This window comes from Oxyura jamaicensis, chromosome 1, assembly GCF_011077185.1.
Source record: "Oxyura jamaicensis isolate SHBP4307 breed ruddy duck chromosome 1, BPBGC_Ojam_1.0, whole genome shotgun sequence".
Classification (NCBI taxonomy): Eukaryota; Metazoa; Chordata; class Aves; order Anseriformes; family Anatidae; genus Oxyura; species Oxyura jamaicensis.
In genome coordinates, this window is record NC_048893.1 from 48,982,652 (window position 1) to 49,010,504 (window position 27,853).

The following is a 27,853-nucleotide window of genomic DNA, read 5'->3' on the forward strand; positions in this document are numbered from 1 at the left end:
ATTGTCAGTGTAGCTCTTCTGATAAACATTGTATATTTTTATATGTCCAAGAGAATGGAGCTCTTGCAATAAATAGTTCTAGCATTTTAAACTAGATTAAGATACTGTTCAGAAAAGCATATATTCTCAGCTTAAAAAAATAAAAAAAAAATAAAAAAAAAAATAAAAAAATCCTACAGCATAGGATCTTCTTTCTAGAACAAGATACTCAGATAAAATTGTGATGAAATCTCTCCTATTTAATGTGATTAGTTCTTTCCCCAGCACATCCAGTCATCAACACTTACAAAGAAGAGCAGCAGGTAGGAAGGTGGTGAAATACACAGAAAATAAAAAGAGTAATAAAATCCCAGGACACCAAAATAAGATTTTTTGTAAATGTATTTAGTACAGTAGAGTTTTTGAGAAATGTTTTTGAAACCTAGTTCTATTTCAAAACTTGAGGAAGTAAAAATTACCCTTCATTCCTTAAAAATCAGAAGAAGCTACTATGTACCATGTTATTGTAGTGCAAAGAACAGTTTCAGTTCTGTTACCAATCTGTTCATGTCTGGAAGGTTCATATGCAGGCACTATACAGTCTCTCATAAGAATTTAGAGAATCAATGTATGAGAAGCACTGAAGTCCCCAAATTTTCTTAATAAAGGATTTTATTAGTCTGAAGAACCAGTTCACAGACAAAGTGCCAGTCACTGGACTTGCACTGCCATGCTGGCTTGTGGTTGCACTCCTGAAGGAGACGAGGTCCATGTGCACTGACAGCTCCAGAAGCCATTTAAAACCAGGCTGGGTTCAGTGTTCAGCTGCATGGTGTATCCAGTCCCCTCCTCACTTCCATCCTCCCACAGCTGCCCTTGCGACTTCTTTCCATTCGTAAGCACCTTCCCCTTTCCTTTAGACTTGCCAGGAGTGGAGGTATCTGCGTCCATGACAAATTACTCCAAGGTGGAGCAATAAGCTAAACTGCTGCCAGAGAGACAGAAAACTTGTGATTGACCAGTCTTAAAAGGCAATTAAGCACTACCATAGACAAACAAAGTAGGTTGCGTAACCCATTCACTGAAAGATTTTAAGCACAGATTGGACAAACTGCTGTTAAGAGTTTAGATATTATTGTACTGCATTAGGAAAAGAACTACATTAGTTAATGTCTTGGCAGGCCTTAGAGAATATTTTCTGTGACTTTCTGTAACCCACATATTGATTGAAAACATGGCTATTTAAATATTCCTGGAAAACTTAATTTGAGGTCACATCAAAAGAAGAATTCCAACTAAATCTTTTCTTTCTTTCTTTCTTTCTTTCTTTCTTTCTTTCTTTCTTTCTTTCTTTCTTTCTTTCTTTCTTTCTTTCTTTCTTTCTTTCTTTCTTTCTTTCTTTCTTTCTTTCTTCCTTCCTTCCTTCCTTCCTTCTTTCTTCCTTCCTTCCTTCCTTCCTTCCTTCCTTCCTTCCTTCCTTCCTTCCTTCCTTCCTTCCTTCCTTCCTTCCTTCCTTCCTTCCTTTCTTCCTTTTTTCTATTACTGGAATCATTGAAACATAGACATAACTAGATATGCAGAAGGACATAATAAAAAACAAAAATCCAAAACAAAATCCATGAAAATAGATGTGGACATCTGTTCTTCAACAATTTTAATAATTAAATTCATAGACATGATCAGCTCTCTTCAGAAAAAAAAACAACAGGTAGTGCTGATGTAATGATGTTATTGGAATTGATATTCTTTTGGTGGCAAACTAAAGATTTTGTTTATAGAGTAATAGGCATTATTTAGAGACAAAAAAAAATGCTTTTCACAAAAGAAAACAGAATTAATTGAATCAAAAACGTCAAACTTCAGTGAGCATCATCTGAAACTTCCTTCTACAGCTCTGGTAAATGTTTTGGAATTTCAGGGAGTTTTGCTTAGAATTTCAATGAAAATTTGGAAAGCAAATTGGAATCTTAGAAACAAGAACATGGAATTATAATTTTCAGCCTGCCTGCAAATTTTTATCTTATTTTTAGATGTCCCGAGCTCAGTATGTTCCCACTACAATTGTAAACTTCCTGAAGTTAGTATGACTGTTTACATACTTAGTTAATGAGAGTTCCTATGTACCTTTTTAAATTGTGGCCTACAAGTAGCTGATATTGGAACTATTTGCAGATTCCTGTTCTTGTGTTTACTGCAGGCCTAATTAATCATTCACTAAAATACACATTCCCCAGTGACCCTTCTAAGAATCAGATAAAGTCCTGAGTCCTTTAGAATATAAACTTTAGAGATTCAAGTAGTATTTGCAATACCAGTTTCCCTTGAAGTTCTTAGAAGCCAATTTATTCTGTTAACACAAATTGGTATTCATGCAATGTGGGATTCCTCATTGAAAGCTATGAGTCAAATGTGATTTCTATTCCCTTCTGTAATGATGACTTAGTATGAAGTACTGACACATGCTCTGGTAGTAAACATCAGTCCACGTTGTGGTGAGTGAATGTACTAACCCACTGATTCACAGTGATTCAGCTAATATTTTCGCACAGAAGTAGAGCAATGATAGCAAAAAAGGCCAACATTTGCTCCCTTCCCTTCCCTTCCCTTCCCTTCCCTTCCCTTCCCTTCCCTTCCCTTCCCTTCCCTTCCCTTCCCTTCCCTTCCCTTCCCTTCCCTTCCCTTCCCTTCCCTTCCCTTCCGGTACTTGATTAAGGATTTTTGTTTGCATGCTTTTCATCAGATGAATGAAGAACTCCGAATCCATCAACTCATTTCAATGTTTTTGTTTTGATCAGTATCTTCTGATATCAGAAAGTTATATTTTCCTAATTAAGATTTTACAAAGGAAATATTTCATTTCCCTAAGAAAAAAATATTACTTTGTTTAGAATATTTGTCACAGTTAAAAGCACCACAAAACAATGCCAGGAAATATCACGTTATCTAGATTTCTAGTAAAACCAAGAAGGCAATGGATGGCATCAAGATGACATTTTTTAAAAAACAGACTTGACATACATGCATAAAACAAAAACTAAACAGATGAAATGCACGGTTACTGCTACTGATATTAATTTCAGAGTTAAATCTTTTGTTTGATATTACAGTCAATGGACAGATTTTGTCTGCAGAACATTCAAGGAAATGGTTCATAATAAATGCAAATAACAAGCTGTGATTCCACTGTATACTGATAACAAGTACTTTGTTAATTTAATGACCTGTGCAGGATTTTCACCTTATCTCAAAAGCCTGCTAAATTTACTGTTGACTTGAACTGGAAATTATTAGCTTCAGTCAACAATAATCAATAGGCTTTAGAGCTGATGCCAAAAAAAAAAAAAAAAAAAAAAAAAAAAAAAAAAAAAAGTAATGAAATTATACTTAGCTATCCAAAAGCTGGAATAGGATAAGAACATCCAAATAAATGGATATTTTCCAAATTTATATAGCAAACCCTTTTGAAGAATTAAACTAACATTCTATCACTTCTGAATTTCCACTTAAAGAGAGCAGATATATGTGGCTGTGGTGACAGAGAAGATAAATATTTACCAAAAAAGAAAAAAGCCTCATCTGTAAAACTTGGATATTCACATCTGTTGGGAACTGAATCAAAACAAACCCTGTCATGCAATGAGAGATTCCTGTAAAAGCACACTATGAGCTAACTATGAGCTAGGTTTCCTCTTACAAATGTCATCTATATGCACCATGTATGGGTAGACCCTGCTCTCAGGGTCTGGTATCAGTTATCAGACTGTGGCATAGAAAGACATTTAGATGGTAAGTACGAGGTAATATTGTCCCCCAGCTTATTACAAATTCACAGCACCTCTCCGCTTCCCACCAAAACAAAACAAAACAAAACAACAACAGAAACAGAAAATAAGAAAAAGCATAGGCCAGGCCATAAACACACACACACAAAACAAACAAAACCTAAAACCACCACCACCACCACAACAACATCAAAAAACATTGCCAGATGGTCTGCCAAACAAATTCCTGAAACCAGTTTTGTTTGGGGGTTGGGACTATTGGTTGTAAAGAAGGGAATATTCACTGCTAACCTCCACAACCTTAAAGGATGCCACGTGAAGAAACTCAAGATACACACACTTCTTAGGAACAGTCATAAAAAATCCAAATAAATTTGAACTCTCTCTCACACACACACATAGTTATTACTTAGTCATTACTTCTTAGTTATAGTAATAACTTAGTTATTACTTCTATGACATTTTATATATGTTTAATTCATGGAAATATTCCAGCAAAAGATTAATCTTTATGACTTTCAGAATAAGAATTAACCCGTTCTTCTGCAAATAAGAGGAGATCAAAGTTTATTTCCCTGTAACCTATAGAAGATCTTTTATCACTGTGGTAATTGAAAAGTATGTAGAGATAAAAGCAAACTTCACTTTTATTTAAAAATTAATAATTGTAAAATTTAAGCTATACATCCTGGACTGTTCTTAGTCAATCTCTGCATTACTGAGTTATGCTGAGTAAAATAAGTATGTTCCAGATGCTCCATTAAACTAAAGATTGCTTTTTGATACTCTATCATGGATTCTTTTTTCCCTTGCATTGTTTTGCTACTACTTACAGCTTGCTAATGAAGACTGATCTCAGTGCTGGGAGTGCAAGAGCTAAGATTGTGCAGTACAGTAAATTAGAAATCAGAAAACAAAAACAGACATTCACTTTTCTTCTTATTCTGTGGTCTCATCAAAGAAGGAAGTTCTTCCTAGGGATTAGTAATATTCAGACAATAGCCTCCTATATTTTTCATTTTTTGATACAAAATTCCCTAGTGCATAAAATATTGGTTTCCTTCAGCAGAAACATCAAACAAATGTTGATATTAATGTTAATGTTTTAGCTACTTCTTTTGTTTCATTCAGCTATTTTCTGGGGTATTTTAACTTTGTTATAATGTAATAGTAATTAAAACTTTGTTTGAACCAAATCATAAACATATTTTAATATAAATTTTGTTGTTGTTGTTGTTGTTAGTACTAATCAATTATAGTACCTTAGTACCTTCTTATGTTTATATATAAAACACTAATTTCTGCTAATTGTATCAGGGTTATATTAGCCAAAAAGTCATATTTGAATATTTGTAAATAAATATAGAAATAACAGTAATTTTCAAAGAAAGCAGAGAGGGATAATTAAATACTAGTTAATGCAAGTACCTTTCTCAGTGTTTTGAAAATGTTGTGGAATATAATGGATTTAACTCAGAAGAGAAACTATGCTTAAGTAAAAGTACCTTTAGAATTTGGATTTATGATTATAGGCTATCTTTTAGTGAAGGTACAAGTTATTCACATGTTATTTCTAACAAAGATATAAAAATACACCTGACTGAAAAGCAGCATTCTGATTTGACAGAATTTGTTTACTTTTTGAAAGTACTTTCCAGAAAATTGGAAGATTTTGTCCCTGACTCTCCTTGAATGTTCTTGGCACCTTCACTGCTAAGAGAATTAGCAAATCTCCTAAAAAGATCACATTTACAAGGTCTTTTACAAGGTTATTCACGAGGTCAGTTACCAGATCATTACAAGATTGGTGGCCACACTGCTTCCAACAATGCAAATTTTCTATACTTGCTATATATCCACCAAAATTCCTGGCAGATTTTCCCTATCCCAGTGAGATTCTGTGTTGACATCTCCAAAAATTAATTGAATCATCAAAAGTTCATTTGAACAAAACAGAATAGATCTCTGTAAATTGGCTTTTCCAACTTAAAATTATTTATTATCCATTCTACTCTCAAATCCCTCCAAATATGACTGTAAGAAGTATCATAAATAATTTTCCTATGTCCTTTGGTATAATTAAGTCTCTTTGTAAATATAAATTTTCTGAAGCAGGGGAGCTTTTTTAAACAATCTAAACAACAGCTTTGTCTGGTACAAGGGATTTTTTTTGTTACAATTGAGAAGGCTTATTCACTGATTTATTTCCCAACTGTTGTATGACAGCATTTGTCCAGTAAGAACATCAGTGGCTTGGATTCCAAACAGAATATTCTACTATTTGCCTTTAGAGGAAATGTTTAACTTATGTTCTTTGTGATATACATCTACGTCACTACCACCAAGAACACTACACCCACCCTTGGTAATGTCAGTGAAGAACAGTGGTCTAAAACTGAACTCAACAGTAAAGAGGAACCATAATTAGCAAAGGAAATAATTTTGAAAAGTTCCCAATGCCATTTTAATATGCTTCAGTAAACAGTGCAGCCCTATCATGACAAATCAGACAAGTACATAAAGACAGCAAAATTCATGTGCAAGTTCAGACTTGAGCATGTCCGCGGATGCAGGAAGAGACTTATGTACCTGAGCATGTCCACCTGTTCAGTCTCTCATCATATGACTGGATAGGTTACAATCATAGTAGCTGTGTATGTAGGTATATGTCACAGAATTATTGAATCATTAAGGTTAGAAAAGACCTCCAAGATCATCTGGTCGAACCATCCCCCTACCATCAATACCACCCACTAAATCATATTCCTAAGCACCATGTCCAACCTTTCCTTAAAAAACTCCCAGGGACGGTGACTCCAACACCTCCCTGGGCAAGCCTGACTACTCTTTTTGAGAAGAAATGTCTCCTAACTTCCAACCTGAACTTCCCCTGGCATACTAGATGAATATAGATGAAATAGAAGGAGATGAGGTTGGTCAGGCAGGATGTGCCTTTCATGAACCCATACTGACTGGGCCTGATCCCCTGGTTGTCCTGCATATGCTGCATGATTGCCTTCAAGATGAACTGTTCCATCACCTTTCCTGGCACCAAGGTCAGGCTGATAGGCCTGTAATTCCCCAGGTTCTCCTTACCATCCTTCTTATAGATGAGCGTTACATTAGCAAGTCTTTGGTCATCCAGGATCTCTCTGGATGACCATGACTGATGATAGATGATGGAAAGTGGTGCAGCAGTCACATCCACCAACTCCCTCAGCACCCTTGGGTGGATCCCATCTGGCACTTGTGACAGTCCAGGTGGAGCAGCAGGTCTCTAACTGTTTCAACGTGAACTGTGGGGATTTCTTCTGCTCCCCGTCCCACCAGGTCATGAGGCCAAGTACCCCAAAGATAAGTGGTTTGACTAGTAAAGACAGATGTAAATGAGGCGTTAAGAACTTCAGGCTTTTCCTTATCCTCAGTAGTCATGTCCCTCCCTGCATCTAGTAAAGGATGGAGAGTCTCTTTGGCCCTCCTCTTACTGTTAATATATTTTTAAAAACATTTTTTGTTATCCTTAACCATAGAGGCCAGGTTGAGCTCATGTTGGGCTTTAGCCTTCCTGATTTTTTCTCTGCATATGCTAGCAACTTCCTTGTACTCTCCCCATATTGCCTGTTCCTTCTTCCACCAGACATAGACTCTCTTCTTCTCCTGGATACTCAGCAAAAGTTCACTGTTCAGCCGCACTGGTCTTCATCCCCGCCAGCTCATCTTACGGCACACGGGGACCTGCTCCTTTCTTTCTATGGAAGACTGAGGAAAAAGACCTCTCTTGCAGAGAAGTTTAGACAATTGAAGACACCAAATCAGAAACAGAGTTACTGGCAATAATGCTTTGCCACCTAAAAAGAAATTATTTACTATGAGGGTGCTGAGGCACTGGAACAGGCTGCACAGAGAAGATGTAGATGCATCTTTTGAAGTGTTAAAGGCCATGCTGAATGGGGTTTGAGCAATCTGATTTAGTGGAAGGTGTTCCTGCCCATGGCTAATGAGGTCAGAACACTATATGACCTTGAAGGTCCCTTCTAACCCAAACCATTCTGTGAAATTCTGCCTCAGTCAGATGGACTCCAGGCTTCAATTACTTCTCAAATGACACCAGTCTCATAAAGTTAAACTAGAAAATTCCACTGCATAGACACCTCTCACCAGCATATTGCTTCACAGAATAAACACAGCAGATCTACCTTCCCTACCAATTTTCTATTAAAAAAACAAGGACAGCAACATTCAGTTATTCATAATTCCTTTTTCCATAGGCAGAGGTACTTAAAGACCACCTAATATTCAGGACAAGTAATTCTGCTCCTGTAGATGAAGGAAATTGTCATAAGGCACGATGGGTTCTCAATCTACACAAATAAGGGAATATACTTTTGGTTGGCCTAAAATCTTGGGGTAATTTCTTCTAGGAGGTAGGAATTGATCTGAAGACAAGAGTAACTTATTCAAAAATCTGTTGTTTGCCATTAAAAATGAGAAGCAATAATGCCATAGCAAACTTCTGGACTGAGTTGCTTGCCTGAAAAGGAAAGGGTAAATGACATGACCATTTTTTTTTTCAGATTGTTTAAAGCAGTACTGGCAGGTACTAGGTAACTATGGGTATAACTGAATTCTTGTTTATGAGCAGACAATATATATATCCTTCTCCAAACTTAATGTGAAACAAATATGGAGTATGGTGAAAAAACTGAAAGCAAAAAATAATAATAATAAAAAAATAATAATAAAAAAAAATGTGGATGTAGCCAAAATATTTGAAAGCTTAGAAGTTTCACAAGCTATAATTTGACCCATGGTTACTGACACTAGTACACAGCAGAGATTTCTTTGGCATTTCATGAAGTCCTCCTTAAGTCCATCATGAGAAGAAAAATTGCATCTCCTAAAATTCATTGAAGGCAAAAGTCATATTATAATGACTTCATATTATAATAACTTTGTTTATTGTATAAGTATTAAAGTCTGCTATTAAAGTTATGCACACAATGTGTATGTGGAATCCAGTTTTGCTTGACATAAAGAGATCGTTTGGGCTTCATTCAGTTCATTAGGCAGCATGTAAAGGATAAGAACATCTACCAGTAAAGATTCCACAAGAATTTTCATTAAGCATTTCAAGCTAATTTTTAATGTATTTGATCTTAAAAGCTAGATATTTATTTATTTATTTATTTATTTATTGGTCAAGTAAAAGTGCAATGAGGAAAAACAAAGACTGCATCTTCAGTGGCTGCTTCTGATCATCTTTTTTTGGTTGTTTTTTATTGTAATGACATGAAATTTTACCTAGTATAAAATGGTCTTATCAGAAGTGCTAACCACTACACATACAGAATAAAAATTGAATCTCAAATAAGGTCAAATAAACATAGGGATTAAAAAGACAGTCTGAAGAGTTTAACTTTTTGTAAACTCTTCTGAAATATTTATTATTAGTAGCATTAATTATTAACATGTTAACTAACAAACTATTAATAAACACATTTTCACAAGTTATCATTAGATCTCTTTGGAAAGCATTCCTCAGATTCTCGGTCAGTTAGAAGAATTTGTTTCTGAGATGTATCTCTGCATGTAAAGAAATTTACATATAGTAGTATCAAAGGTTTTACAGAAATTCTCCTTTTAATACATTGCTGTCATCAAAGATCCCACCTTCTGAAATGTAGGTCTACAGAATTTGTGATTAGGCTTGTCAAAATAATATTATCTCTATCACTTTATGATCCTTAAAAGAATATGCTGTACCTTTCATATATATTAAAAATACAAATATTTTTAAAATCTCATGCCAAATTTAATCTCTGAGCAGGATTTTATTTCAAAGTAAATGAATTCGTTGCTGACTCTAACTTACAAGTATTTGAATAGTCAGATTGTTATAAATCCACATAAGCTTCCCTGAGAATAAAGTGTTTTCATGTGTTTAGCTCATTATTAATGAATAAAAAATCCAAACAAATATAATGATTTGACAGCAGAACAGTTTATATGCATGTGAGAGTTATGAAAGAGGAGACTGAATACACAGACCTCCCCTATTTTCAAGTTCTCTTGCTCCAGATCCCACAGTTTGCTTCCTACATCTGATTACACTTATCTTTTCATGTAATATGCCTGGTCATATGTTTATATGTTACCTGGAAATGTATTTGAAAATACATGTCATTAAAGTAGTGCTTTTATTTTGATAATATTATTTCCAACTGCAATTACTCAAGAGAAAGAAAAAAGCAATCAAAGTGTAAGTAGAAACAATTTCCATTTTGAATGTTTTCGATTTGTTTATGTAGTCAAAAATTAGACATCTGTGAGAATAGCTATGATTACAGTTTAAGAAATGTGGTTTTGGAAATGTTATTTCAATAGGGAATACAGAAAAAAAAAAAAAAAAAAAAAAAAAGTGTAAAACTTACATTAGCTGTACAACATTCCACTTAATCAGTATTGCACAATATCTACTCCACTAAATATCATGACAATTTTTGCAGTTTATTACTAATTTAAGTTACATAAAAGGTTGAGAAATACTGTAACAAAAATGAGTACAGGTTATGTGGCTCTCATTGTGACAACAAGGTAGGTTATCAATCTGTATTTTATTATTTGTTTGAAATTGGCAACTGGACACCTTAAACTCGACACTTCAGTGTGCGGAACCTTTTCTTTAGCTCCTGCCAGGCTGAAACCAAAACCCAGACAGCGTGGCCATAACCCTCCAAGCAGACACCTTTACCCAGACAGACCTCCCAAGGGCTGAAAGAGCTGAAAGAGCTACCCAGACCCTCAGATGCAGGGAACTCCACTAAATGGTGGTCCCTCTAGAGCCTGAAGGCAGAGCTGGGTGTTGTGGGTGCACGTGTGACCAGATAGATGATCTCTCTGAGCAAGCTGACAGGTTGGGGGAGGAGCTCAGCAGGCTATGACACATCCAGCAATCCAAGCAAGAGATGGACGCGTGGTGTCATGCACTGGCACAGGCTGAGCAACAGCCTTGCCTAAGTCCTCCCAAGGGCTTCCAACCCCAAACCAGCAAACATGCCACTCACAAGACAAGGGAGGCTGGACTCTCTGCTCAGAGCAGAGTGAGGAATCTCCCCCTTTCCCTGAATTGCCCTTATGCAACACATATGATGCTCTGGAGCTCAAAAAAAAGAAGAGGGTGTCAAGAACAACAATGTTGATGGTCAAGACCCAGGAAAGAGCAACTGCAAAAAGGTAGACCAGCAAACAACTTGTATAGGAACCAGTGCCACAAAAACAAGGACGGAGAGTGTAGGTAATTGGAGAATCCTCTCTGAGAGGCACTGAGGCACCCATTTGCTTCCCAGACAATCTCTCAAGAGATGTTTGCTGCCGGCGTGGCGCCCATATTTGTGACATCACAAAGAGGCTACGAAATATCAGAAGAGACTTTATGTCCCTTGGAAAGTTGCTGAAGGAAGCACAAGTAGTGTTATCCCCAGTCCTTCCCCTTGGAGTCTTGGGCCCAGGGAGGAGGCAACATACGGATCGGGTGAATGATTGGCTGTGTAGCTGGTGCCATGTTCAGGTTTTGGGGTTCTGTGACCTCAGGTGTGCTCCTGAGAGATTGGACATGCCGACACTGGATGGGGAGCACCCAACCTAGAGGGACATATGAATGTGTTTGTGTATATATACTGTAGGTTTGTATTTTTTCCCCAACCCTTAATTCCCCTTCTTCCAGGAATTTGCCCATCATGTTAAGTTTGAATTTTACTCTAGTGGGAGTAAAATTTTGGGGAGTGAAAACAACTCAACAGATTTAGAGTGGATTTTGCCTTTTACCTATTTGCCCTATTATCACCATTCAGGATTGTATCACCTTTACATTACTACAGTAATTTAACGATTGTTGCTAAGATCTTAATAAAATATTTTCCATGACTATAGCTGTATGCATCTAATCTATTTTATATTTTTTTTTTCCTATTGTTATAGAAGAATGTAAGTTTATTTATTTATTTTTATTTTTCACAAATCTGAGAAATCTTTTCCTGGATTGTGTGTGCTTGTCTTCTACATGAAGAAATAACTTATAAGCATTTATTTTTATAGACATTTTTCTCTAAAAGAAAATTATAACAAAACAGTTTTCTTTACCAGATCCATATTATAGAACATAGAAACATAAAGTCTGGAATCCTAGTGATAATGATGATGAAGAAAACATTTCTTTTCCACGTGTATCCTCACCTATCCCACACTTGGGATATATCTAATCAAGATCCTTTCCTCATATGAGAAATATCTGGGGTGTGTATTCAAATGGAGTAATTAAGTATTTAACTGTTATAGACCAGAACTCTTTGAGTTACTTAAAAAGCAAAATCCTTTCAGTAATCTGTTAGATAATTTTAAAATGTTTTTTTTTTATTTACCAAATAAATTCATCCAGCCACCAAAAAATAAAAATAAAAAAAACATTCCACACAGACAAGCTCATCTCTGTGTATATATAGGAGAGAATTAGAAAAAAAAATATATGTAATTTTAAATAAAGATGAGATAAAGCATTGTGAAAGACTATTAAAGTTCTCATATGTGAAAATGATGTGAATATGTAATGTGAATATGTCCAGTGTCAGGAGAATTCCCTTGATTCCTAATGAAGATTTAAACTAAATTGCTCTTATGCTCAACAAAATATTCTCAAGAGAAGGATACAAGAAACATGCCCTTAAAATATAGCCTCTGTGCAGACTCAGGGCAGTCTCAAATCAAGAGATTAGCTTCAAGCTTGAAATTTTTGCATACAAAGCAATTCCAGAATAACAGGCTGTTAGACACACACAAAACAAAACAACAATAATCACACACACACACACACTCACACACACAGACACAAAAAAAAATCACCACCACCAACACACTGCATGTTGTGTTGTTGAAATCAAGAAGAGAAACCTCTTTTTCTTGATTTATGCTTTATGCAAGAATGGACCCTGGCAATGCATTCTAAAAAAAAAAAAAAAAAAATATTAAAATCCAAGTATAAATGTGTAGCTGAGTCCTGGGCACTTGAGGAGGTCCTCAGCATGAAATGACAGCAGGGCAGGTTTACTGAGAACTTGCTAGTCTCACGTGACAGACAGACATTTAAAGACCTTGCATGTCTAGCACACACTGTTCAGAAGTAGGTGAAACCATGTATCTTATAGGAGGTAAAAGTTTTGAAGGCAGTCCAGGCTTTCTGGAAATATGACAGTTTAAAGAACAAATTTATTTAAGGGTAGAGTTGAAGGGAGAAAATGGGAAAAGCTATAACATCATTTATAATATCATCGCAAATAGAAAAAAAAAAAAAAACAAAAAAACAAACAAAAAACACTTCTAACAATTTGTTGAATGGGGAAGGAAGGCAAACTGCTCCTATCCTCTCATTTGAAAAATGAAGTATGAGTTGGACCACCAGACCAGCAGGTAAAGGCACAAGAGGTCTACCTGGGGCAAGTGGGAAATGAGCTCTAGAAAACAGATGTTTTCAGCACTGAGAAAATGTTGAGGGATAAAGATTTGCACACTCTCCTGACAGGCTTGGATTAAACCTCTGCTACTAAGAAATAATTATGTTTTAGATCAGGCACAATCCTGCAGTGTTTTATCGCGTTTGGGGATCCAAGTCTGCTAGTTCAGCCATCTCAGAGCATTGGCAGAGGAAGTCAGTGCTATCTGTGCCTATCTTTTTGCCCAAGACATGCTTGTGAATGAAGTACTTAGTACTGAGTGTCAAACTACTTCTACTGAAGTGTAAACAGGAAACACTTTACAATACAAATTTTCATAGCCAGAATTTTAATAGATATGATATAGAATTTATTTAGTATAAATACAAACGTGTTTAAGTCTTGGTTATTGAAAATTTTTAGATAGATCCTCACTGAGCATGTCAAATGTATGACTTCTACTTAGATAAACCTGTTAGCTGACAGGAAACTAAATGATAGTTTATGACAACTACATTCACATTTTAATATTTTCTGAATCCCTATATTAAAATGAATAATAATTGTGTATGTTCCTTAGATCTTTGTGTGCTCAGAAACAATAAAAGAAATGGGAGAGAGACAAAACATTTGGATGAGGATCAGACCACATTTTCAAAAAATGTGTTCAATAGTTTTAAAGAACAATCCTGGAAACTCTTTCCAGGACCTCATTTTATTTTTAAACATACTCTACATTCTTTGGTATTGTTATTGCTTAACTGCAGTCTTAGAATTAGTTTCACCCTTTTCCCCTCTTAGTCTCTAAAAGAAGAATCTGAAAGAAAAAATCTCTTTCTTTAAATGTAACAAATTTTTTCAACAACCAGATTTTCCATATTTCCTGAATAACAGAATAAAGTATATACTTCATTTTCCATATCTTCTCGATTCACACCTACTTTATTACTTTAAGTATTATTATAACATATAAAAAATATATTTTATTATAGATATGGTTGTAACAAACTGTGTCTTATTGGCCCACAAGCTAGAGGGCATGGAAACTAGAAAATAAAGGGAAAGATCTAAATATCCTTCTCTAAATTCACATTACCTACAATAGTGATTCAGTCCAAAGTTTTGCAAGGCTTTCACTATCTCCAATAAATATAAAAAGGCATTACTTGCATCTTCATAAAAACTGAATTCTACTGCAAACTTTCATTTACTTCAAGTACTCTCCCATGAACTGAAGCAGTAACTCACCACATAATAGTTTGTACATCTGTCCCAGCTGGCTCTTTAAAAGTTCACTATTCCTTTATTTAATCTGCAGTGGGAATTTCTCAATGAAAGAAATTCATTTTTGAAAGAATTTCTCAATTTCAAAGAAAGTGGCAAAATAATTCAGTAAGAAAATAAATATACAACTTCAGAAAACTTATTTTCACTCTTGCATTTTCAGTAATATCATAACCTCCAAAACCAGGCAATTTTAATATCTTAGTTTGCATTGTTCTGTGCAGAACAATGTCACAAGCAAAATATGTCAATTTGCAATAGGCATAATTACTTTCACAAGAGCATCTCCAATTTAAACGTATGCAATTTTATTTTTTTTTTTTTTTAGCTCAGAGTGCTTTAAGGAAGTATGAAATTAGAATGAACCTCCTAGGTCAGAAAATTTTATTCTTTATTATCCCAGGTAGTATCTAATGCACTCACTTTCAAAATTGTTCATAGCCTTAGTGGGTGGGGTTTGTTGTGATTTTTTTTGTTTGTTTTCTGAAAGATAGACACAAATATGTTGTTCTGAGAGTCTGCCTTTTGCCTCATTTCCAGACTGAGTTTGTTTATATTTTTTCTCCTTTTTGTTCTCGTACAAACATTGGCTTTTAGCCTAAATGGTAGTTTTCCATTTTTTTCTTCCAGTTTTTAACCTCCTACTTAGTATGTTGATAACCACATTCCCTTTTGACTTGTTTAGCCTCAGATAATGTGTTCTAGCTCTTATCTAGAAGATAAGACTCCTGCTTTCCCTATTCACCCAGCTGAGATTTTCCATATTTGTCTTGGTTTGTATTTATCAACCTTGGACATAGGTAATCAAAAGTAAGTTAGTATTCCAGATGAGCATCAACAATATCTTGTAGTAAAAACAACTCTGTTTCTGCTGGAGATAGCTTCATCACATTCACCTTATTTTCTGGCTAAATTACTAAAGTCACTTATGCTGCTGTGTAGGACATTTCCAGAGTAGTTTTTTGTTTGATTGTTTGTTTGTTTTAAGAACAAACCTCCAGCTTTCAACAGAATTTTGATACCAGTACCAGAGCGCATAATTATCTATTATTGAATTGTATCCCATTTCTACTAAACCAGACCTAATACATGATTTTATACAGCATCCTATCTTGTATTGACAGCACATACAAATTTATATTGTCAACTGGTACAATCAGCAGTTTCACTGTATTTCTACCAGGACCATTAATGACAAGATTGAACAAGTTGAGTAGCAAGTTCTTATTAACTTTTTTGCTAACTACTGTGCTGCTGTATATTCCAGGGCTGCCTGTGGCTGTTTTCCCTTCGGATGACTTTTATTGGCTCTCCAATAACTCTATTACTTAACTGTAATTTAGCTAATATTTTTTCCAGAGATTAATTGCAGAAAGATAGTATCAAGTATTTTCTTCACCTGTTAAATCAACTATTAAATAGTGTCTTAATCTACACAGAACTTTGTTTTACAAACACAATATATTTAATATACACCCCATATATTTAATTTATCCCTTTGTCTTAATGCAACTGTACCTTCAAGAAATATCTGTCCTTTGCAAACCAAACTTCAGAAATAGGCCTACTTCATATTTCCATTTAATTGAACATATATCAGTTTGTGCTTTTTTTTTTCCCTGCAGTTTTTTTTTTTTTTTTTTTTCAGCCAGAACCTTTAAATTACCTGTTTTTCTTTTTTTCTTTTTTTTTTTTTGATTAATTAATCTCACCCTTTGCAGGTTCACAGCCTATTTAACTAACAAATTTCCAGCCAGATGTATACAGATATGCAGGCCTTGCAGATATGCAAGAAAAGTTCACACTTCCATAAACCAAGAAGTTTACAGAAGGCAATGCATGAAATAACAGTAAGGTGCATGTTTGTGCTCACAATAATGCAAATAAAACCACAGAACAGAATGAGAGTAACCAGAGTTGGAGGCCCAACTCCCTCCTCAAAGCAGGGATAACTTCAAAGTATGACCCGGCTGGTCAAATCTAACTCCTGGCAAGGTTTGAAATCTCCAAAACATGGAAATCTCACAACTCCACTTTAGCGATTGTTCTTGAAGAACATTTTTTCTTACATTTAATTAGAATTTCCCTTGTTGCAGCTTGTGCCCATTACATTTGCTCTGGAACACTGAGGAGAATCTGGCTCCAGCTTCAGTGCAAGTACCTACAGAGAGTTAAAGATTGCAATAAAATGTCCCTGTAGTCTTGTCTTCTTTACGAAAACCAAACCCAGCTCCTTCAGCCTCCGTTCACGTCATATGTTACAGCCCACAGCCACACTGGGTACATGGCAGAATTCCTTCTAAGAGCAGCCGCCCCAAATTAGACTGTAGCATATGTAACCCACTTTCAGACTCCAGAAGTGAATGCTTAGAGAAAGAGGAAAAGTGAAAAGCAAGTTGGAAATGGTATTTCTGTGATATATATTCAAGTTCCTAGAAATCTGTGGAGTAAACACCTTTTGACACAGTAGTTGTAACTTTGAGTTAAAAAGTTTTAGATGATTATTTTTGCTCTTAAACCTTTCCTGTCACATTATATCTGTGATATTCTGAAAGTGGCCTTTCACAGCAATTTCACTGATGCAATTATACATATAGGCTTTTCAGGATATAAGTAAAACAATCCTAAATTACATTTAAAAACAAAACCAAAACTGTGAGTATGGGATTTGATGTTTAATTTTCTTTTCCCCTCTGATTATGCAGTTGCAGAAAAGCAACAGATTCTTATCAAGAAACCTACAGGCAGGGAGGGATGTTAAACCATATTGTGAAAATCTTCATATTTCAAAAGAATTAAGAAGCTTTGTATGATCCTAGATGCTTTATTGCCATTTGCCAATATATAATGGAAACAATGGTTTTATTTATTTTATAATTTAGATTATTACATACTTTTATGATGATGATGATCTCAGGTCAGAGGCTGTATCTACTAGCGATTTTACTAAGAGCACTGCAATTTATCCTGTCACATGGAGAACATGGATTAGACTGGTGCTTAAGATTTATATTCTTCCTTGGATGAACTGCAGCAAAGTTGTTACTACGACTTCAAGGAAAACTAACTGTAAAGAGCTAAACAGGATGGAAATATGGAACGATGCCTCCTAATTTCATCCTTATCCATACATCAGCTATTGTTGATATAATCATGACCTTCTTGCAATCTTGTTCTAGTTTACCTTGTTGACTCTACCTCTGCTCCTCCATTTAACAAGACGGGCCAAGTACAAAGATAACAAGTACAAAGGTAACAGCTTTCACCTCTGAAGTGGTAACAGGGTTGCAGATGAACAATAGCATGAACAGTTGCTGCCCCTTGAAGCAAAGTGGTAAAACTGCTACCTTCTCAAGATACTGCCAGACCTTGGGCAGTAAACAAACTAAACCACAAGATATAGCACTTAGCTGACCCTCTGCATGATTTATATGACTGCTCCATAATAGATAATAACCTGAAACAGTAATTTGGTCATCACTGCCTGAAGATGTTTTTCTACATTGCTGTTCCAAAAAGCAATGATAATAGCTTTCAATAATAAAGAGAAATGAGCACTCCTCCAAGCAAAAGTTGAAGTGACCATGTTCCACTTCTTTAGCAAAGACAGACATGATTTTATATATATATATATATATTTAAAACAACAACAAAAGCAGAACACTGCAGATGTTTATCAGTAATAAATACATTAAGACTTAAAAACCTTCAGTTAGCTCCTCTCTTTTTTCTTTTCCTCTTTACAGCCTCTGTCCTGAAGCACTGGCAATGTGAGAAAGTACCAGTGCCAGAGAAATGAAAAGAATGTAAGAGAACAAAAATAGAACCTAAAAGTATTTAAGAAATAGTCTATGTTACCCCAATTCAACCTAACATTCGGTCCCTTTATAGCGTTTCATTTTGAACTGAAGAAGCAACAGCATATAGTGAAAACAACTATATAACAGGTTTATTAAACTTTGAAGTTGAGATGGTTTGTAGTTAGGGTAGAGAATCCCTAGGTATTAGGTATCCTCTACAAATATAGAACCTGTCTTGTGTTTGTAAACTGAATGATCATCTGACAGTTTTTGTACTCACAGTTCAACAAACAAAAAAACAAAAGCTGCTAGAAACAAGACGAAAAGGTCCTGCAGACAGGGCAAATCTTGTGAATTTAAACTAATGCAAATAACTGAAACATCTTTGGAAAACCTTAAAGAATCATTTACATTTCTCAATTGAAATTAAAATCTTCGTAATTTCCTTGTTGCTTTTATCTTTGCACAACATCGTATTTTAACAAAACTGTTTCATGCATATGGATCAGAATGAAATTACTCCAAAAACTTTAAATGTTTTCATGAATATTTTTGCAGATTAGCTCTCTTGCAATATCTGTAGAAACAGATGAATGAATTTCTTGAGTATTAAGCTCTCAAATATCTCCTTTTGCCTGTTTTATTTGCTTGTAGTTTTGCAGAATAAAGTTAATTGCTTATGTACAGAAGTGAAGAAAAACCAGCATTGCAGGCATTAAATTATTCAACTGTTTGAAAATTGTTTCAAGAAAGTAAAAAAGCTTCTTGATAAACTTTTTTTTTTTTTTTTTTTTTTTTTTTTTTAAAGCCAAGACCATAGTTTTGCATAATTTCTAAGCACAGCAGTTATAACATGCCTTTTATAATACTTACTGGATGTCAATTACACTTAACACTTCTTATATATTGGCTTCCTCACTTCTACCCACTACAGCTTTCAGGTGTGCTGAACAACATAAATCATGCTGTCTTTATCTGCTAATGAGAAGGTACATGTTTAACATAAAATTATAGAACAGCTTGGGTTGGAATGGACCTCAAGGATCATCTAGTTCCAATCCCCCTGCCATGGGCATCATACATCTACATAGAAACTGCCATACCTTGCAAACTGAGATGCATGATTTCTGGTAGCCTGTAGGTGAAACATGCAGTGTGCCCAAACAAACAAGCAAGCCTCTGTTATTCAACTGAAGGCTGAGGTAAGGTAAAAGCTGATCCCTTTGTGAAAGCATCAGCTCTCATGAACTTAAGCTCTTAGTACTGGTGAGTCAGTACTACAGCACCCTGCTTTAATGATGATCGTGTACAACAAAAATATAGGACTGGGCTAACAATTGCAAAACAAATAAAGGTGAGAATATGTTCAAGATGGTATTTTAAAAATCAAAAATTATTACTTCTACATTTGGTAAGACATCCTGCAATTGTTGTATTTTCCTCCTCCACCTACTCTCATTGTGTGTGGATGAATACACAAATTAAAAATACCTTGCTACATGTATTTAAGAAGACAATATGCTGGTAACTACACGCAAGGAACAAACGTATATGCTGAATAGGTGTAGGAAATCTGAACAAGCTGCTTTACTTTAATGCTTACTTATATTCTGTTTACAATCCTTCAGGCTTCATATTTGTAAAAGTTTCAGCTCAGAAAAGACTCAGAATTAATGATCTCATATAAAGCTTATTTCCCCCCCCCCCCAAAAAGAATATAAAATATACCAATTTGTCTGTACTGTCAACCTACCAGTTACTACAGTTCCTGCCAGCACAGCCCCTTTCACTCATTAGCATATGTAGATTTTCCCACATCAAGGTGTAGTCTCACACAAAGCCCCACAGACCCACACATTTAATTTCTTTCTCTTTCTGCTCACATCTGAAAAAGACAGCTCACCCAAACAGGCATGTAACATCCAAACTCGCTGTAAAACTTGTTAGTGCCTCTGTACAGACATTTTATCAAAGCCGTAACTCTTTCCTAGCTCATGAAAGTTAGAGAAGTTAGAGTTTATTAGTCTTCACTTCCCAGAATAATTAGGTGGAAAGTTCTTTTTGTTGTTGTTGTTTTGGTTTAGTTTTCATTTTTTCTTTCTCTTCTTACTTTTATTTATTTTGTTTTGACAGAGACAGGTGTACGGTTTTCCTTTTTTTTTTTTTTCCCCCGCCTGTTTGCAAAAGACACATACATTCAGTTCTGCGTACAAACCACTGGTTTGTAGAAGGGGACTATCAGACCACAGAAAGCAGTTTGCAACTTTTTGAAATAATACTGGCTTTGCTACCACTCACTGAATGCTATAAAAATAATGTGGTATTTATCTTTTTTTAAATTTATTTTATTTTAATTTAATGTAGCATATGAATACATGTAAACTAGCAAGCTATGCTATTTTGATCACAAATAGGAATGGTTTACTTACCTTTTTTTGTAAGCTAAATTGGAGGTTTGGGGGGACAAGCTCTTCTTGCTCAGCTGAAACACATACATGAAGAGTGCTAAAGCTTTGTACGTAGAGGAAGTGAGGTGAAGGATGGGTAGAAGGACAGGTGTCTTCCAGACTTTCAATTTTCAGGCTTTTTTCCTAAGCAAAGCAGGACTCCCAGGTTGAAAGCCAAAGAGGCACAATTTGGGTTACATGGCATAGGGTGAAGCAGGTCCTTCGAGGAGGAGCAAGTTCTGCTGTAGCAGCTCCATGCGTTTGGCTAGGCAGAGGTGGATGATCACCACCTCTGCACAAAAAAGCCCCTACCATATACACTTGCCCAATATGGGACCCTTCCTTGTGCCTTTGTGGGATGCAAACTATGCAAGAGCCCGGGGCGGGCTGCTAATTTCCTAGAATTGTTTTGATCTCCATTAGGCCTTTCCAAATGAAATTTCAGGAAGAAACAAATGCCACAAGCCTGCATGCTCAGCCTTTAGCTCTGTACCCTGGAAGCAGGCATGTGGGCAGCTTTGCATTTATGTAGAAGGTACTGTTTGATATTGCAAGAGCCTCATCTGACACTGAAGCACCAGAAGACTGTACTGTTGCATATAAAAAGCTGCTCTCAGTGCTTAGTCTTGTAATACCCTTGAGATGTGAAGAAGGGGAATCTGCTTGGATGCTGGGCTGGACAGACTATATGCACAGTGCCAAAATGTTTGAGCAGCTTTTGAAGTACTTAACTTCTGCAACTGACAACACCTACTGAGAAAGCAGGTCTGTGCTTTGTTCTGAAGTTCCATTAAATGGGAGGCTGCCTCAGTATCCCACAGGCCCTATTCAGTCCAGCTATTTTTGGTAAACGAAGAAAGGCAGAGTAGTAGTAACATACTACTATAGTCAGTGTTTTATGTTCATTTAGGAACAACATGGTGACAACAGTCCTGTAGCTCCAGGAAAACAAAGAATGTGCATCTCTTGCATCCTATGGGCAATGAGAACCTTGTCTCTTCAGAGCAGGAGGATCTTGAGTCTGTCTGCTTCATACCAGAAGGCCAGTGGGGAATAAGGATCTGGATGAGAAGCTGCTATAGGCTATATTTTTTCTCAGGTTGAAGCCAAGACTCACCTAAGATTTCAGCGCATCATCTTCCTTTTAAATGTATTGAAATTACACTGTTTCAAAATAAGGTACAATTCAGTAAGTCACTGCAACTGAGCAGAAAACAAAATCTTCACATTTCATTCAGTCTATGGTAACACACACGTACCACATTTTCTTGCTTTCCTTATATGTAACCCTCCATCTACAGCAATCTTCCTGTCTTTACTCCCGTCTTGACTTTTTCTCTTCCAGTGTTGCCTAACCAAGGGACAAACAGCAGTGCACACTGAAAGGAATTTATCTCCCACTTCATTCTTTGTGACTTCAATCTGTGACACTTTGCACATGCCTGTTTGTAGGAAAATGTTCCTATTATTAATAATACCCAACTATTTCCCTGCAGAGCTGATAAAACTTAATTCATTCAAAGAAACCAGATTTGAATGAACATAAAATTTTACTTTTTGTTGTTGTCGTTTGTTTTTAGCAGTTACACTGCTTCTATTTACTGCAACATTCTTCCTGTGAGTTTAAAATGGTTGACACACCCTAAAACAGGTTAAATACAATTTGACATATTGACAGTAGTCAAAATACTTGCTTTTACTATGTTTTTTAGAAGAAACAAAGGGCACATATTACATGATAAGAGACTGAAAGACCTACCACCAGCATACTCTAGCTTATGCCAGTCTAATGACTATTTAGTTAAAACTGATGGCACCTCTGAGTGTCAGTACATCTAACAATTCTTGCTAGTCCCTGAAGAGCAGCTACTTGTATGGTATGGTCATTTTTAGAGCAGAGTGGGAGCAGCTCCACTGCTGAACCTGAGAACGTGCCTCTTCTCTCGAATTTACAGACTGAATGATAACAGCATGGCAACTGGAATCTAGACTCTTAATAGTAAAAACAAAACAAAAACAGAATTTTGGCCTGCATAGCCAGACAGAAAGTACCTTTTCTTACTACGTAGTTCCTTCCACTTTCAAATGAATGTTCCTTTGTATCACCCAGAACAATGACTAATTCATTTGTAAAACAAAGGTCAGGAGGGAAGACTTAATATGCAATTTAGTGTTTCTATACAGCTCCACATAACCATTTTAGCTACAAGTATCCAAGTTATTCACAGATTAAGATAAAGCAGCAATTTTCAAGGTGTGGTCAATAGATTCCTGGTGCTACAGTGAACACTCAAAACCTGTGTATGAGGAATGGCTGCACACCAGGTACCTAGTTATGTCCACAGATTTTAGATCATGTTTTTAAAAACCCATACAGTCTTTTCCTAGTTATTACCATACAAGCAATTGTTGTGGTAACATTACAAATGATACATAATAAAGAAAAGGTCCCTGCAAGGCCTTCAGACATTTAAGAACCCTCCCACTAAGATAAACATTACATCTTACAGCTGGATTACTGCCAGAGGCAGAAAGCTGAGCAGTTACAGAAAGGACTATGGTTAAACAGGGTTGCTAAGGAATACTTCTACATAGTGAAATAAGACAAAACATGGAGAGTAAGAATTAGATTTAATGATTAAGTTATTAAGGAACCCATCACTTATACTTCTTTCTCCACCCAGCTCTTCTCTTCTTTCTCATAATTAAGGGAGGCATCACACTTCAGTAATAGGTAATATATTTAAACAAAAATATATGCATTGCACAAGGGTAAAAGCAACACTGAAATTACAAAAAATAATTTCATGTAGGAAATAAAAATTATGCATTAGTGGAAAACTGTAAATGGAATATTTTACTAGTCAAAATAAATATTTAATAAAAACCACACACCCATGACAAAGTGTCGAAACAAAAGAACTTAGTATTTGGAAGCACACTGTCCACATTTCCTTGTGTTAAACATTGCTAAATTCAGTGGCTTAATTATTATCACATTGTTATAAGCAATCATTGCTTAAATCAATGTTGTGAAAAGTCATGAGGCTTAAAATAGTGTTCCAACAATAAAGCCAATTTACTATAAACAAAGAAGAACTTCCCACACAAAAGAGTCAATCCACAGTCATCCATACAAAGTTGACAAGGACTACTGCACAGCATATTGGTTGCTGTACCAAAAGTGCATTTGTCGGCATTCAATGAACTAGGGAAAGAGGGAAAAAAGGTGGTTTTTGTTTTGTTTCTTTCCCCCATATATATACTTTAAAAAACAACCAGATGTTTGGTAGTTGAAGAAAAAACACGTTTTCTTTTAAAGTAAAGCATAGACTAAAGATCTTACGAGCACCATAAGATTTCTATTCGGTAAAACAGTACAAACCATTAGCACTGTAAGTAAAGAACAATTAAAAGGTTATTATATCATTCCTTATTTAGAACACAATTGAAAATTTTAGTGTGCTGCTGCATCATCCTATGGTCTAACACATACATACTACAACCAGTGGCACTTTACTGACTTTGATAAGCTCTCTAAACAAATAACAAAAGGAAAAATGCTTTTCCACGTAGAGCAAACAAAGGTCTAGAATGATTTAAACTGTTGATGTGTAAAATGGAAATGTAGAAAATGTTAACCCAAAGAGATTTTTATGTGGAAAAGCAGCAGTGTCTGGCTTATCCTATCAGTTCACCACTCATTTTTTTCATGGATTCCTTGAAAGTAGCCTTCCTGAATACTCCTGACTTACTATGATTTTTGAGTACTATTTTCTCAGTTAAGATTCTGCATTTAAGATTATTCTCAACCCATTACCCTTCAATCCCCATCCATACCCCACACCACATTTAAATTTGTACTTCTCACATAAAGCATTGTAATGACTTTCACTGCTTGCCAAATGATATGCAGTCAACATTTTTTCTATTTCCAATGCACTGAAACCATCTTCCAGTTGGATCACATTAAACAACTAAAAATAGTACTCCTTCCTTACTCTTTCGTGACATGATAAAGACTATTCACCATTTAATATACGTTCAATCTCTTCTAGTCTTTTCAAAGCAGCAACTCTCTTTTTCTCAATATCTTTGATTTCTTTTGTAGATTTTTTGGGAGTCTCTTTTTCCATACCGTTTTTCTCTGTTCGTTTCTTATTTTTTGATTGCCCTTTATTGTTACCAGCTGTTGCTTGGGATGTTTTCTGCTCATTTTTTACGTCTTTCAAATTTTGAAATGATTTTTTTTTTTCTTCTGCAGCAGTAGTTGCAGTCCCATCTGCTGGAAGCGATGACTGTTCTGTAACACTAAGTGATGCAATTTTACTTCTAACTATGTTCAGATGACGTTGAATATACTCCTCATGAGGTGCCAGAGCTAGAGTTTCAACCAAACATTTTTCTGCTTTTATTAAGTCTCGTTCTTCAAAGTAAACAACACAAAGATTATGTTTTCCTTGTACATTGTTGGGATCCAGTTCCAAAATTTTTTCAAAGCACTTTTTTGCTCCAGCTATATCTTTCTTTTGGTTCATAAGGATATCTCCTTTCAAAATGAGACCTTTGGTATGATCAGGATAGTATTTCAGTAGGTCTTCCAGGACAGGCAAAGCCATCAATTCTTTTGATGTCTGAGAATAAAGTAATGCCAAATTGAACAAAGCACTTCGGAAGTTGGGCTGTAACCTTATGGCTTTCTTCATCCATGCCTCTGCCTCCACATCTTTTTTGTCATCCATTGCCAGCATACCCAAATTGAAGTAGCCATTTGCGTCCTGTGGTTCTTCTTTCACATAATTTAACAGTCTTTGTTTAGCTTCAGGTCTAAGCCGAGCATCACCTAAATGACAGAAAATGCATTTAATTATAGATTTATACTGAAGTATTTTTAGGCCTGGCCAGTAAAGTGCTAATTCTTAAACAAATTAAAATATAACTTCTGTGAAAGTTAAAGGTTTTACAATATTACTTTTTATTTGTGCCGTGTAGCAGCAAAATTAAATGACATTTACATCCTTTACAGGACAAAACTACTTACAGCTGACTTGTAGCCAAAGTCAGCATCATTATCCTATTATCTGTTAAATTATATTTAGGTTCGGTAGAACAGATACAAAAGGTGTCTCTACAAGTTTAACAGGGATTATTTTCATGTATGAGTGAGCAACTGGAATGCAGAGAAGTTGTCAGTTCTGACAAATCACCTCTCAAAACTTAGAAGACCTCATTTTGTTAAAGACATACTGAAAAGAATACTGATAGAGATTACATAGGGTGATGTCTGATTTAGCCAGGCTATAATACCTTATCATTATTATCATTTCAAAACAAAATCTGTAACATTTTGTTTTGCATCAAATTGTTTAAAAAATAAAGTATAAAAATAATATTGTCTGATAATAGCAGGAATCCTAGCTTGTAATCTGTGCTACTTTAATTAGTATTTCAGTGAATATATTTTAATAACGAATTCCAGGCATAGACTTACTGAAGGATGGGGGATTAGGGACCTGATTTTAACCTCCTCCCACCTCCTGAAAGAGTACCTTCTTCCAGTATGGGGTACTCAAAAATAGACAACTAACACTTCTGCTCAATTGAAGCCCCTTGTGCTACTTCAGACAAGAAACAAGGCGTTTCTTGTACTACCTAACTTACAATGTGGCAAGAGATGAAGAGCAAGAACAATCCATTTGGATCAGCTCCAATCAACTCTATTATCTCTTGTTGGGATGGTAAATTACCCTACGAAAAAGGGAAACAAACCTTACTTGTCACTTCCTAATTATGTTTTGCAACAGTTTTTATATGGCGACAGCCATATTTACCCATACAGACAGAAGCTAAACATACAAAAAACAAATTCATGAAAATCCAATTTGATTCATACTAATCAGAAATATTTCAGAGGAAACTGAAAACATTCACATTTCCCAAGACTAGATTTAAAACCCAGATAAGTCAATGATTTTTAATTGATGAGGAAAGGACGAAATCAATATAAATGCAAAACATTAGTATAATACATACTTCACTTTTTTATTATATAGGTACAATTTTGACGAAGAGTTTTGTGTAACCCCCTATTTTTTATATGTATAAGATGTTCTATTGTAAAATAGTTTTAAAGGTGCTAATCAGCTAAGGTATATGTACAATCTGTACAAATTCCAAGCACTATCAATAAACGACGAAGATGACTATTACAATAAACAGTTTCTTTGATGATGCTACAAACTTCCACTTTTCAAAAATAAATCAGTTCATTAAAAAAAGAGGTGATATGCATCCTATAAATACATAATATTTATATAAGGAATAACTAACATACCAGATTCCTGCATTAGCAGGGCTGAGTTGAACAGTGCCAATTTATGTGTTGGGTTGAGTTCTAGTGCTCGATTAAAATTCTTCAGGGCTTCTGTTGGATCTTTCAGTTCAATGTAAACAATTGCCAAGTTGTACCACAGGTCTGCGTTGGTTCTGTCTAGTTCTAGAGCTCTAAGGTAAGCTTCCTTAGCTTTCAGAGGCTTGTTCATTTTTAAAAGTAATTCTCCCCTGTTGAAGAATAAATTTAATATTCAGAAATTTTACTCATAGAAGTACAAAAATAGTTAACATTTTTCTGCCTTTTTAAAAAAGAAATTAATCTTCCTATAGAAAGTAGATGTGAAATACTAGTAATACTAGTTTTGTTTTGTTTTAAACACAAGAAAGCACAGGATTGTGATTATGTAACATCCCCCAAAGCTTTCAGCTCTGAGAAGTTTACATACAGGAGATGTATAAGCAGAACAAAAGAACCCACATACATGAGTTATCATGGACTCCTGATATTGGCTGTGTAATTACACTGCAAAAGCTGGAGTCTACACACCTCTGCACCTCCCTAAGTCCCAGGAAGAATCACAACTAACAGAACAATGGACAGAAGCCTCAAAACCCACAGTCATTTAGCCACCCATTTATGTGCTTCCCATTTCTTGCTTTTTCTGAACCATTTTCAACAAAAGAACAAAGAAAAACTCCATTATTCAGAGTAATCAGAAGTGTTTTAGTTCAAAACTAAACAAGAT

The 27,853-nt window shown here is 35.4% G+C and overlaps 1 protein-coding gene across 4 annotated transcripts in view; it reads right to left on the minus strand.

The window, feature by feature from the left end:
- Positions 1-20,472: 20,472 nt before the first annotated feature.
- TMTC3 (transmembrane O-mannosyltransferase targeting cadherins 3) overlaps positions 20,473-27,853 on the minus strand; it is a 39,094-nt gene continuing 31,713 nt past the window's right edge. For 3 of the 4 annotated variants that reach the window (XM_035337760.1, XM_035337736.1, XM_035337743.1), the window contains 2 exons: positions 27,109-27,335; positions 20,473-25,617 (listed from right to left, as the gene is read on the minus strand). In XM_035337760.1, coding sequence (XP_035193651.1) covers positions 24,797-25,617; positions 27,109-27,335 — 1,048 coding nt within the window. In that variant the 3' untranslated portion in view covers positions 20,473-24,796. The remainder of the gene's footprint in view (positions 25,618-27,108; positions 27,336-27,853) is intronic. The other variant, XM_035337754.1, reaches the window with a different exon arrangement.